Source organism: Mercenaria mercenaria, chromosome 4 (genome assembly GCF_021730395.1).
Source record: "Mercenaria mercenaria strain notata chromosome 4, MADL_Memer_1, whole genome shotgun sequence".
Lineage (NCBI taxonomy): Eukaryota > Metazoa > Mollusca > Bivalvia > Venerida > Veneridae > Mercenaria > Mercenaria mercenaria.
Window position 1 is genome coordinate 4,593,003 of NC_069364.1, and position 14,181 is coordinate 4,607,183.

Below are 14,181 nucleotides of genomic sequence, written 5' to 3' on the forward strand. Positions count from 1 at the left end.
TATCACAGCACAGATAGGTGTTACAAGAAATATTTCAGCCTACTTAGTTTGAAAACTGGCCTGCTGATTAAGAGGAGAAACCTTTAAAAGTTTTAAATAATGCGATACAGGCAAAATAGACCACCATAGCTTGACAAATCAAGATTTAGTAGATGGTCACCAAAAGAACATTTGTATGAAATTATTTTAAAATCGGACAAGTAGTTTTGGAGAAGATGGCGTTCAAAGATTTTTCTAATTTTAGCTCTTGCGGCCATGTTGATCGCCAATCAGAATAATATGAACAATTTTGGTAGATGGTCATTTCTGTGAAATTATTTCAAAATCAGACCAACCCTTTAAGATGTCGTTTGGGATTTTTTTTTATATTTAGCTCTGATCAATCTTAGCAAGCAGTTTCTGACAAAAAGATTTTTAAAATTTTCTTTATGTATACATATAACGTAATTTGACTACACCCTCTGGTGGCCATGTTTTTTTAAAAATCAGAAAAAATTGGAACAAGGCAGTCTGAAAAACAGCTATATCCCCCGCCACTGTTATGGATAGTGGACGGGTTGACGGTATTGGATGGAACCATTAAATATTCGAGTTGGGACCTTGACCTTAAGCTGGCAGAGGTGAATTTTGAATTCAGCACATTGTCTTGATAAGGGGAATATTACAGCCAAGTCATATTAAAATCCTTCAAGGGGTTTAGAAGATACAGAGCAGACATAAAATTGAAGGCTCGAACCTTTGACCCCGAGTTGTGACCTTGACCTTGAGCCAACAAGGCTGACTCATGAGTTCTGCACATCGATTATGAGGTGTTCCATTGACCCAACTTTATGAAAATCCTTCAAGGGGTTTAGCAGACACAGAACGGACACAATATAGAAGGCTAAAACATTTGACCCAGAGTTGTGACCTTGACCTTAAGCCGACATGGCTAACTCATAAGTTCTGCACATCGTCTTGATAAGGTGATCATTTCACCCAAGTTTCTTGAAATTCCTTCCAGGGGTTTAGGAGATACAGAGCAGACAAAAAATGGAAGGATCAAACATTTGACCCAGAGTTGTGATCTTGACCTTGAGACGACATGGCTGACTCATGAGTTCTGCACATCGTCCTGATGAAGTGATTATTTGACCCAAGTTTCATAAAATTCCTTCAAGGGGTTTAGGAGATACAGAACGGACACAAAATGGAAGGTTCAAACATTTGACCCAGAGTTGTGACCTTGACCTTAAGCCGACATGGCTAACTCATAAGTTCTGCACATTGTCTTGAACAGGTGATCATTTGACCCAAAATTCATGAAATTCCTGTAAGGGGTTTAGGAAATAGAGCAGACACAAAATTGAAGGCTCAAACATTTGACCTAGAGTTGTGACCTTGACCTTGCACCAACATGGATGACTCATGGGTTCTGCACATCGTCTTGAAGAGGTGATCATTTGACCAAAGGTTTAATGATTATCCTCCATGGGTTTAGGAGATACAGAGCAGACACGAAATGGAAGCTCAAACCTTTGACCTTGAGCTGACATGGTTGACTCATAGGTTCTGCACATCGTCTTGATGAGGTGATCATCTGACCCAAGTTTCATGAAAATCCTTCAAGGGGTTAAGGAGATACAGAGCGGACACGAATGTTACGGATGGATTGACAGACGGAAGGAAGGACGAACGGTGACCATTCCTATAACCCCCACCACTTGTGGCGGTGGATTAAACAAGAGCTATCATAGTAGAGAGTGTGCTCAACTATTTCGATGCTGGATAGTAAAACTGGGCACATCTGAAGAAGCTGGAGCTGTCACTGGTGTGTTTAATGACTCCAATGTGGATGAAGATATTGGACAAAAGCTCGGGTCTGTGTCAAAAGTATTAAGTAATAAGAGAGATAAAGATAAAGTGTATCAGAACACTGAAAAAGTACAATTCCAAGGGAAATTTCAAGCAGGAAATCATGATCTTTCAGGTCCTACTGAAATTAATTTTGGAGAAACTTTTGGTTTTTGTTTGATATAGACATTCTTTTATCACCAGAGAAAACAGTAGTAGGTTGCAATCTATCTATATACCCTTGTAGTCTTCTCATTTGTAGCTGTTTCCGGGCTTGTGATTGGTACTGAGACTGTCCTTTATCAGCAGGGACACAGTGTAACAGGTAGTACTCTAGGTGGCGCCACAACAGGAACAAACTGTTCTCAATTATATCTTAGTTGTGTTAAGGCATTAGACAAAATCATATTTTTCTATAAGAATTCTCAGTTTCTTGAAGTGTTCCAGATTATCAGAAGGTGATTGTGATTGAAATCTATTTAGTTTTAGGATACATCTATGTTGCCATATGATAGGCTTTTAAATTTACAGCAAAAGTTGCTTCAATATTATCCCTTATTACATACCTAAAATTATTTTCCATTGAGTTTCAATGGACCGCGATCGTGCAATATTTTTCCATATTGACGTGGAACGTTTTCATATCGGATGTGGAATGTTTTCTTAACGTTGTAATGGAAAGAATCGCGTGACGTCTATGGCGTCCACGCGCATGTTGCGACAACAGACGTCATTTTCGCGGAAAATATTAATGCGTGTCGGTTTGATTTATTACATATTCAGAGAAATTCTTTTCGTATTTTTCCTGTCTTTCGTTACAGAACGATAATTTAAGACATAAATTAATTATTTGATAGTGGGTATGTAATAAAAAGGTTATCAACTTTGTATGTGGATATATGCACTCGTTCTTTCAAGGCGCGACTTTAGGAGCGCAATATTATCCTTGAAAGAACAAGTGCATATATCCACATACAAAGTTGATAACCTTTTTATTACATACCCACTATCAAATAATTAATTTATGTCTTAAATTATCGTTCTGTAACGAAAGACAGGAAAAATATGAAAAGAATTCTAAATATCTTTCTCTTTTAAGTTCAACCACCATTTCACAGGTTCAAACCATGCTGGGATCAAAAATGCCTGATTTATGTCAGCAATGCAATGTTTTCCAGGCAGACTCATGAACTTCAAGCTTTCCTCAAAATCATGCAAGCATAAAATGGTATCAGCTAGAACTAGTCGGGTTTGGAATGTCTCACAATAAACCAATCATAAATCAGTACAAATCACTCAAGGCTGCAAAGCAATGAGCTTAATGCTTAAGTTATCAAGGGTTTTCAAGTGATCCAAATATAGAAAATATACAGAAATCAGCGGAGGGAACACATAAACTGCTTTACTGAGCCTGGGTGTCCAAGGAAATGATGCTAGAGCAAACACTATTTTACTGTATAACCAGTCAGGAATGCCTTATTCTTTAATGTGACTGATGTTTCAAAAAGGATACACGAGTAAGCCTGGAGTTCCTTGTAGTTGTATGCAATCAGTTGAGACAACCTTTTCTTCGCTATAACCTGCCGTACCTGCGACGACATCTTCTCTTCCCCAGTTATTGTGGAAAACTGTTGGTATATAGAGGAATATAATTTCAAGATATACAATTCTAATATTATAGTAACTGTTGGTCTAAATACTAGAATTAAATTTCAAGGCATATGATTTTATGTGTATCATACAGATATCTAGTGCGCTTATATTGTCACTGCCTGAAAAATGGTTTTGTACACTAATTATTGAGCCAAGCATAAAATATATGCAAATGAGCTGGGTTAAGTTTATTTTTAAATTGTTTAAATACAAAAGAACTTAAGTTTATTCCATCACTAAGTATCATAATCAACATATAAGTAATTTTCATTATGCTATATGCGGCAAAGTTTAGGTAGCGATTTCCAAATTCAGATTACAGAATAAATGCAATACAAACAGATTTTAATTTAGCTTAATTGACAGAATGTGTTTCTTGAACATTTCATGTACAGTCAAACCTGTGTTAAAGAATATCTCCAAGTAAAGGCCACTACTGTGAAACTGGTTTATAAAGGTCACCATTTTCTTTTGCAGTTTAACAATAAATAGTTTTAATCTACCTGTGTTAAGGTACCACCTGTCAACAAAACAACTCTTCTCATTTCCAAAAGGTGTCTTTACAGACAGGTTTCAATCTACGGTGACTATCAAATGCTATATGACATATACTTTATAAGACTGGAACTTACCTGTTTTAAATCTTCTACACTAAGGTCGGAGAGACCTTCTAGTTTACTAAGGTGCTGTTTCCTGTTCTCATATACCCTCATAAAGTGATTTGTACACTGCTTCAGTTGATACACCACTATACCAAGGTTTGGTACTTGTGCAGGACTTAATGTTGATAATGCAAAATCTGAAACACATTCATATCTTACAGAGCTATCAGTGACTGTGAAAATTTTCTGATTTTCATACCATGTTTATCATGTTTACAAGAGAAGTTTAGGGTAAACCATACATCAACTTTAAACAGGTTCAACAAGACTTCTATAGTTGTTCTTTTTCTTTCAATATCTTCATATCTTTTTACCTCCCAACAGCGTAATATTTTAAACTTATGCTCATAGCTATATACTGCCTTCCCCCTCTTAACTAGCAAATCTATTTAATCTTAACAGGGTTTTTACAATTTTCAACTTATTCAGCCTTTTTTTTTTCTGGCAGAATCATGAAGAGGATGCTGTTGTGAATTGAGGGTAAGCCCAAAGCAAGAGCAGTTGGATTAAACATGGGCCCAAATCAAATTTAAGTTCCAAATCATTTGTATATTCTGTACAGAGATTTATGAACTCAACAGTATACAAATCATCGGTGGTAACTTAAATACTCTGGAGTTTTATGGTAAACTTTAACTTACCACCACTAGCATGTATATCTCTTGCCATTGCTTCTTCAAGATTAGGCCAAAACAGAACACGGCAATACTGTACATTGGGTCCTGAAATATAGACATTTACAGATCAAGATCCAAAACAACTGTTTTTTTTTTTTAAATTAGAAATAAAATGATCTAGTAACTTATCTGAATACTTTAAACTTAGGTATCATATTTATACTTATGACAGAATATCACAGTGTCATTCCTTTTTGTTCAGTCTTTCCTATTTCCTGCATATGCTGACTTCAAACAAAACACAACCAAATGTCTAGGCCAATTCCTAATTTTTTGTCATTTTTTTAATCAATATTTGCAATCTGGATTCATTTTAAAACATTATTCAAGTTATTTCATGATAGTGGAATAATGTACAATCATTAAATATCTTTTTGCAATCACTTCCCAACCTTCCCAAAGAAATGTGGATTGAGTATTTTTCACACAAATGGCTGGACACATAACTTTCATCTTGTCTTTTTTAACCAAAAAATATATTTCCAGCTCTGGTAAATTTTTTTTTCAGTACTGAAAACCATTTTGTTAGCAACTGTACATGATGAATTTTGAAACACTACAATAAGTTTCATGAAAGAAATGTAGACAACATCTTTAAAAGTTCCCCTTTTTAATACATTGATATAATGTATGGTAGCTTACATATAGCATGTACGTTTAAAGTCAATCTCTGACAACTGCATCAGGGAGTAGACTATTTGGGCTCAGTGGTTAGAGCATTGAACTAGCAAGCAAGCGACCTGGGTTCCAATCCTGCCACAGGCAGTTAGGATTATTCATCATAAAATGCCATGCTCTTTAATTTGTTACACCAAAAAGAATCCCGCCACTGGCAGTTGGGATTTTTCGTCACACAATGCAATGCTCTTTGATTAGTTACGGCTAAAAAGTCGTAAGATATAACATGTAAATGCAACTGTTTAAATTACCTGAATTAGAAACAAGAGCTCTACAATATGATGTAACATTAGTGGCGACCTCCAGGTAGGCTTGCATCACCTCGGCTTTTAAATCTCGTTTTTCGTCTTCTTGTTGAATATCCAGGTTTTTCAACTGCTTGTTAAGCTTCTCTGAGACACAGTACTTTGGCAGCAAGGCAACCATGTGACGCTGGATACGCACCCTATGACCTCTGAACTCGATCTCGGCAGAATCAACCTCTGCATATTGGTCTTCCTCTATTAAAATAGGGAAGAACAGTGTTCAGTTAAAACCTTATAAAAACCATTACTGGTTTTCATTTTCATTCCTTGATTTTGCTAAATTCCCACTGACTCTGGTTAAACTACAAGAAAAGTTGAAAGCCTTTTTTAGCGAATTTAAAGTTCACTTCCTATTAAGAAAGGCGAAGCACTGTTTGCACCTGTAGGATCTCTGTTTTTTTGTTTGGTTCAACATGACACTGACATAATTACATGCCATATGGTGTCTTCCAGCTTTAGATGATGGAGGTCAGGTGCCAAACCAGGCTGCATCTCAGGCATGGGTGGGCATTTAGGTAGAACCACTAACTTTCCCAAAACCTGCTGGATGGCTTTAACACATGAAAGAATTTTACACCCCAAGTAAGCTACTGAACCAACACATTTGGCACCTTAGCTGCTCTAATCTTTCCTTTTCTTTTTAAAATTTTCAAATACAATAAATGAATGACTGTGTGGTTAAGATCCATAGCCTTAGTAAATAACAGATAACCTTAACTCTTTTACTCTTGTCAAAACATTTGGTTTTTCATAATTTTACTATATGTTTTCAATTAATTTTGTTACTATATACCCAGCTTATGCAAATTTTCTTGAAATCTTCAATCCTTTTAAAATACTCTAAGTCTTAGTGGCAAGTTACCCTTAACAAACCACTTTTTATCTCAGGCCTTACTACTAACTGACCTTGGCAATTTGCCCTTGATATAACAGCTGTTGTTAAAGCGAGTTCTTGTAGAGCATACAGATTGAGTGCCTGTTGTCTGTCTAGCAGGATAGAATGAAATATATCACCATGGGCAACTACAAACTGCATCACCTGTAGAGTAAAATCATACAAAATGGAATGTCTAATCCACCAGCTTATTTCACATGCCAAGTAAATTGTGATAAAAGAACAACATTCAAAACAGATTTTATAAAAAAAAACTTATTATATCTGCAGTCCTTTCTACTATTAACAGCCTAAAATTACTATCTGACTTATATACATTGCAGTCTCTTTAGGGCAAACTCTGCTGGGAAAGCTAAAATGAGTTTGTTGTACTGAGGTTGCTGCTCTGGAGAAGTCAATTTAAAATATTTTATCAATGGGGAAAGATGTGCCTTTCTTGACAGGTGTTTGCTCTATAGGTATAACTGAGAGGTTATACTGTAGCAGCAGATGAAGGAATGAAATCCTCAGATTCTAGTTTGAATTATACAGGTGAATTTTTTTTTACTGCAATCTCTACAATGCAAAGTCTCGACAGTGTCAAGAAAGCAGTCACCAAGATTAGAAAACAATAAATTGTGAGGACTTTCTCTTTATGTAATGTGCTATAAATAAGTTTCAATTAAACTTAAAGATGTTCTGTTTACATAAGAAAATTTCATTTTTACCTGAATACCTGCTTCTCTATTTTCTACCCCAAGAGAAGTAAGGAGAGCTAGACAAAAGCGTAATGATGTAAACAGTAGATGTCGGTATCTCGAGACTGGATCTGGTAGAAATGCATCATTACTTCCATATACTGTCTGACCCCTAATGTAAGACAGATACAAAACTTAGTATACAACAGGCAATAGTAATGATATGACTGTCTATATTTTAAAAAGTAATTTTTCACACAGAAATCTAAGAAAGATTAATACATGTAGGTCTGATAACATAATAATTCTACTTTCTTTATATATAGTTATTTTGTACACTGATAACCAGAGATTTGAACACACAAGACCAAAACTTTGGTAAATTATTACCATGTGTATTTGCATTTTACCCGAGACTAAACTCAGAACCTCTTGATTAGCAGCAAAAGTGTTTCTTAAAAGCCAACAAGGTGTCCTAAGTAAGTTTCTAGTCCCCAAGAAGATTAGAGCAATATTCCCCCAGGTTAAGACTCTGCATGTGGCAAACCTAATCATGCTTAACACTTGTGTAGAATATCAGTGGAATTCATTGAGTACCTACAGATGAGAGACTGTGTTTCGAACAGATTTGTTTTTTTCTCTGCTGGGTTTAGTACCACATAGGTTATATAGGGACTTTCCAGCTTTTGATGGCAGAGGAAGACCACAGGTACACTTCCTGGCATCACTTCAGGCATGAGTGGGCACCTTCCTTCAGACCGATGAACTAACTAACTAACATACACTGTAATTACTATATGCTGCCTTTCAAAATATAACGAAGCTGCGTTCAATAAATGCTTGATGCCCCCAGTGGCATCCTTGTCGATATAAAGCAACCTAAGTCCAAAATGAGGTCAAGTTCAAGGTCAAGGTCAAACTGAGGTCAGGTGATGTCAGAAGATGAAGAATGGTCACAGGTTACATCTGCATTAGTATCAATTCATTATGATGCTAGTATTGATGCTAGACAAAACGGTCCCATTTGGTTAACCTTGTACGGACGGACGAATGAACGGACAGACAGGACAATCACTATATGCCTCTCGCATCAGTAGTTTATTTTAGTTAATTTATCAGAAACAAGACATCACAGAATGGTCTTGGCGCCCACCATTGAGCCATTTTTGAATGTTCCAAATTTCAAGACTAGCTCAAGGTCAAAGTTCATTTCAGAACACAAAACTGTGCATGTGGTCCATGCATGTGGTCCAAATTTGAAAGCTGTAGCTTGAGAAATGTGAAAGTAGGTCACTAGATCAATTTCAATGTCAATGTTCATTTTGGTTTACAAAACTACGCATGTGCTTCAAATTTGAAGGCTGTAGCTTGAGAAATATGAAAGGTCACTAGGTCAAAATCAAGGTCAAATTTCAATTCAGAACACAAAACTATGCAAGTGGTCCAAATTTGAAGCATGTAGCTTCAGAAATGTGAAAGTAGGTCACTAGGTCAATCTCAAGGTCAAAGTTCATTTTGGTACACAATACTATGCATGTGGTCCAAATTTGAAGGCTGTAGCTTGAGAAATGTAAAAGTAGGTCACTAGGTCAAAATCAAGGTCATATTTCATTTCGGAACACAAAACTATGAATGTGGTCCAAATCTGAAGCCTGTACTTTAAAAAATGTGAAAGTAGGTCACTAGGCCAATGTCAAGGTCAAAGTTTGTTTCAGTACACATACCTATGCATGTGGTCAAAATTTGAAGGCTGTAGCTACAGAAATGTGAAAGTAGGTCACCAGGTCAAGATCAAGGTCAACTCATGTCAATGTTCATCTTGCCACTCAAAACTATACATGTGGTCCAAATTTGAATGTTGTAGGTTATGGACAAGATTTTTGAAGTATTTCCCTATGTAAGTCTATATGAACTATGTTATCCCCGGGGCGGGGCCATATTTGACTCTAGGGGGATAATTTGAACAAAGTTGGTAGAGAACCACTAAATGATGCTACATTACAAATATCAAAGCCCTAGGCTTTATGGTTTGGACAAGAAGATTTTCAAAGTTTTTTCCTATATAAGTCTATGTAAACCATGTGACCCCCAGGGCAGGGTCATATTTGACCCTAAGGGAATAATTTGAACAATCTTACTAGAGGACCACTAGATGATATCACATACAAAATATCAAAGGCCTAGGCCCTGTGGTTTTGGACAAGAAGTGTTTCAAAGTTTTTCCCTATATAAATTTATGTAATTATAAAAATAAACAAAGGGCCATAACTCAGTCAAAAATTGTTGAACCAGTCTGATTTTCAGGGGGACACAACTAGGGAACCAATACATCATTCTGACAAAGTTTGGTTAAAATCCCCCCAGTAGTTTCTGAGGAGATGCGATAACGAGAAATTGTTAACAAACGGATGGACTGAAGGATGGACGACAGACCAAGAGTGATTTGAATTGCCCACCATCTGATGATGGTGGGCTAAAAAAAGTAAATGTTTAAACATCTTTGTTGGTGAAATAGATAAAATTGTATAGGAGTATCATTCAAATGGTCATTTAACAAGAGGACCATAATGGTCCTGAATCGCTCACCTGTCCCCACATGACCCAGTTTTGAACTGAGTATGACGTCGTTTTTTCTATTATTTGACATAGTGACCTAGTTTTTGAGCTCATGTGACCCAGTTTTGAACTTGACCTAGATATCATCAAGATAAAAATTCTGACCAATTTTCATGAAGATCCATTGAAAAATATGGCCTCTAGAGAGGTCACAAGGTTTTTTCTGTTATTTGACCTAATGACCTAGTTTTTGAAGGCACGTGACCCAGTTTTAAACTTTACCTAGATATCATCAAGGTGAACATTCGCACAAATTTTCATGAAGATCTCATGAAAAATATGGCCTCTAAGAGAGGTCACAAGGTTTTTCTATTTTCATATTTACTGACCTAGTTTTTGACCGCCCATGACCCAGTTTCGAACTTTATCTAGATATTATCAAGGTGAACATTCTGACCAATTTTCATAAAGATCCATTGAAAAATATGGCCTCTAGAAAGGTCAAAAGGTTTTTCTATTTTTAGACCTACTGACCTAATTTTTGACCGCAATTGACCCAGTTTCGAATTTGACCTAGATATCAATCAAGATGAACATTCAGACCAATTTTCATACAGATCCCATGAAAAATATGGCCTCTAGAGAGGTCACAAGTTTTTTTTTATTATTTGACCTACTGACCTAGTTTTTGAAGGCATGTGACCCAGTTTCGAACTTGACCTAGATATCATCAAGGTGAACAATGTGACCAATTTTCATGAAGATCAATTCAAAAGTATGGCCTCTAGAGGGGTCACAAGGTTTTTCTATTTTTAGACCTACTGACCTAGTTTTTGATTGCAGTTCACTCAGTTTTGAACTTGACCTAGATATCATCAAGATGAACATTCAGACCAACTTTCATACAGATCACATGAAAATATCGCCTCTAGAGAGGTCACAAGGTTTTTTTATTATTTGATCTACTGAGAAGTTTTTGTCCGCATGTGACCCAGTTTCGAACTTGACCTAGATATCATAACGGTGAACATTCTGACTAACTTTCATGAAGATCCATTGAAAAATATGGCCTCTAGAGAGGTCACAAGGTTTTTCTATTTTTAGACCTACTGACCTAGTTTTGGACCGCACGTGACCCAGTTTCGAACTTGACCTAGATATCATCAAGATGAACATTCTGACCAACTTTCATAAAGATCCGATGAAAAATGTGACCTCTAAAGTGGTCACAAGCAAAAGTTTACGGACGCACGCACGGATGCTGCATGATCACGAAAGCTCACCTTGTCACTTTGTGACATGTGCGCTAAAAATATTACAGTAAATACCTGTCAATGTCTGGCCTCATATCAAAGAATGAGCATGCAGCAAGTTGCTCCATTACTCCACAGCGCAGCAATGTTGAAGCACCAACTGCAGTTTCTGCAGCACGAGTCAGTAAACTCTGAAATCATTAACAATCAAAATTTAAACTAGCATCTTACAATTTATCTAGACTTGTTATAATTAAGTTTGTTTAAGCATTAGATAAGTAAATAGTAGTGTGACTTTCATGTTGAAGCACTTCTATAGATATACATGTATATACAGAAAGTAAACAGTTTCTAAACAAGAAAAGAAATTGGGTGGGGCTAAGGTTCAATGTCTGATTAAGGTCAAATAGTGAACAATGAAAATCCTTCTGAATATCACAGAAACACCAGTATTCACCTTTTGTTGTAAGACATAATACAGACTAATACATCATTTCTTCCTTTTGCCACAGCATATGCACATTTGATTTCCAAAATACTGCCGACTTGATCTTGATCCGACATGCCAGGTTCAGATATTATATGAAAATTTGCAATTATCCTTCATGAATTTCCTGTATTTTCATCATTTAACTAATAATAATTCTATTTTTATGTTTTCAGTTGGATCGGTTGCCATCAATTTTTATGATATTACAGCTTATATTGAAAGACTTTGTCTGATAAAATGTCTTTTTCATGGGAAAAATCTCTCTTTATCCCTGGTGTGCTGGTGTTTTTTTAGAACTAATTTTAGAAAGAAATTAACAAGAGCTGTCCATAAGACAGCCAAGCTCGACTATTCGAAATACTGTCCTAGAAGCAGGAAAATATTACCCAAAAAGGTTAAATATCAAAAGAGTTTTAAGTTCAAAAGGGGGCATAATTTGACCAAAATGCATATCAGTTATGGGACTTGCTGCTATCAACTAGTTTTATAACCCCGAAGGCACATGTGAAGTTTCAATTCAATATCTGCATTAGTTTTGGAGATAGACACTCGCATGTAAAACTTTAACCAAAATTTTCTAAGTCCAAAAGGGGGCATAATTTGCCCAAAATACATGCCAGAGTTATGGGACTTGACCCAGTGAGGTTGGTAATTGATCTAGAAAAAGAACAAGAGCTGTCTCCATAGGATGACACATGCCCCCGATGGCACTTTGAAAGAATAGTTATGGCCGATGTTAGAGTTAAGGACCTTTGACCTACGGAGCATGAAAAATGACCTTTAACGTCTAAGTGTGACCTTGACCTTTGAGCTACAGACCTGGGTCTTACGTGTGACACGTCGTCTTACTGTGGTACACATTCATGCCAAGTTATTTGAAAATCCATCCATCGATGACAAAGATATGGACCGGACATGCCCATCAATGCACTATCCTTTAACGTCTAAGTGTGACCTTGACCTTTGAGCTACGAACCTGGGTCTTGCGCACGACATGTCGTCTTACTGTGGTACACATTCATGCCAAGTTATTTGAAAATCCATCCATCGATGACAAAGATATGGGCCGGACACGCCCATCAATGCACTATCCTTTAATGTCTAAGTGTGACCTTGACCTTTGAGCTACGGACCTGGGTCTTGCGCGTGACACGTCGTCTTACTGTGGTACACATTCATGCCAAGTTATTTGAAAATATATCCATCGATGACAAAGATATGGACCGGACACGCCCATCAATGCACTATCCTTTAACGTCTAAGTGTGACCTTGACCTTTGAGCTACGGACCTGGGTCTTGCGCGCGACACGTCGTCTTACTGTGGTACACATTCATGCCAAGTTATTTGAAAATCCATCCATCGATGACAAAGATATGGACCGGACACGAAAATTGCGGACAGACTGACAGACTGACGGACTGACAGATTGACAGACTGCCAGACGGTTCAAAAACTATATGCCTCCCTTCGGGGGCATAAAAAATAAGTTTCAAATCTATATGCCTTCTTAAAATAGCTGTATGTACTTGCACGCAAAACTTTAACCAGAATTTGCTAAGTCCAAAAGGGGGCATAATTTGGCCAAAATGAAGGTCAGAGTTATGGGACTTGCTGCTATCAACTAGTTTTATAACCCCGAAGACACATGTGAAGTTTCAAATCAATATCTGCATTAGTTTTGGAGATAGTAACTTGCATGTAAAACTTCAACCAAAATTTTCTAAGTCCAAAAGGGGGCATAATTTGCTCAAAATACATGTCAGAGTTATGGGACTTGACCCAGAGAGGTTGGTAATTGACCTAGAAAAAGAAAAAATAAGTTTCAAAGCTATATGCCTTTAATTGATGGCTGTATGTACTTGCATGCAAAAACTTAACCAAGGTGTGACGCCGACGCCAGAGTGAGTAGAATAGCTAGACTATTCTTCGAATAGTCGAGCTAAAAATCTAACACTTAAAGGTGATTTTTGAAGAATTTTCCAGCAAAAAAATAACTAGGAGTCAGATTATATGTTCAGTTTAGTGACTTTCCAGTACTGTTACAAAAAAGTTACCTATTAATTCAGTTGAGCCTTACTTTTCACTTTCAAAAAAAGCAACTTATATTGCCCCTTTCAGGACCATACAGCTTTTTGTTGTAAGTGACATTTTCAAGTTTAAATTGAAGAACTTACCAGTTTAGATTCATATAAATATAGCACTTTCAGGTTGTCCACACTGCCAGCCAGTACTGACATTAATTTATCATCATCAGCCGAGAGACTGTCCACCAAATGCTGAAGATATCCTTTCGATGATATAAATGTAAGCCACTGGTTAAACTTGTCCATCATCAGAATACAGTCCAGAACTGACAATGCCAACATCTGAAAACATTATTACCAAAATAAAGTACACTAGTATGTAAATTATCTTTAAAGTGCTGTATGCACAGAGTACATTTTTATATTTGTACAGTGTTGTGTACCTTAACTGAAGTATACTTACGACAACAAATCCC

At 36.6% G+C, this 14,181-nt stretch overlaps 1 protein-coding gene across 1 annotated transcript in view; it reads right to left on the minus strand.

Moving 5' to 3' along the window:
- LOC123550869 (nuclear pore complex protein Nup205-like) overlaps nucleotides 1-14,181 on the minus strand; it is a 63,393-nt gene that overhangs the window by 1,568 nt on the left and 47,644 nt on the right. Inside the window, exons 29-37 of the mRNA XM_045339324.2 lie at nucleotides 13,856-14,047; nucleotides 11,265-11,380; nucleotides 7,411-7,552; nucleotides 6,715-6,847; nucleotides 5,755-6,003; nucleotides 4,790-4,870; nucleotides 4,119-4,285; nucleotides 3,347-3,461; nucleotides 2,074-2,208 (exon numbers count right to left, since the gene is read on the minus strand). Coding sequence (XP_045195259.2) covers nucleotides 2,074-2,208; nucleotides 3,347-3,461; nucleotides 4,119-4,285; nucleotides 4,790-4,870; nucleotides 5,755-6,003; nucleotides 6,715-6,847; nucleotides 7,411-7,552; nucleotides 11,265-11,380; nucleotides 13,856-14,047 — 1,330 coding nt within the window. The remainder of the gene's footprint in view (nucleotides 1-2,073; nucleotides 2,209-3,346; nucleotides 3,462-4,118; nucleotides 4,286-4,789; nucleotides 4,871-5,754; nucleotides 6,004-6,714; nucleotides 6,848-7,410; nucleotides 7,553-11,264; nucleotides 11,381-13,855; nucleotides 14,048-14,181) is intronic.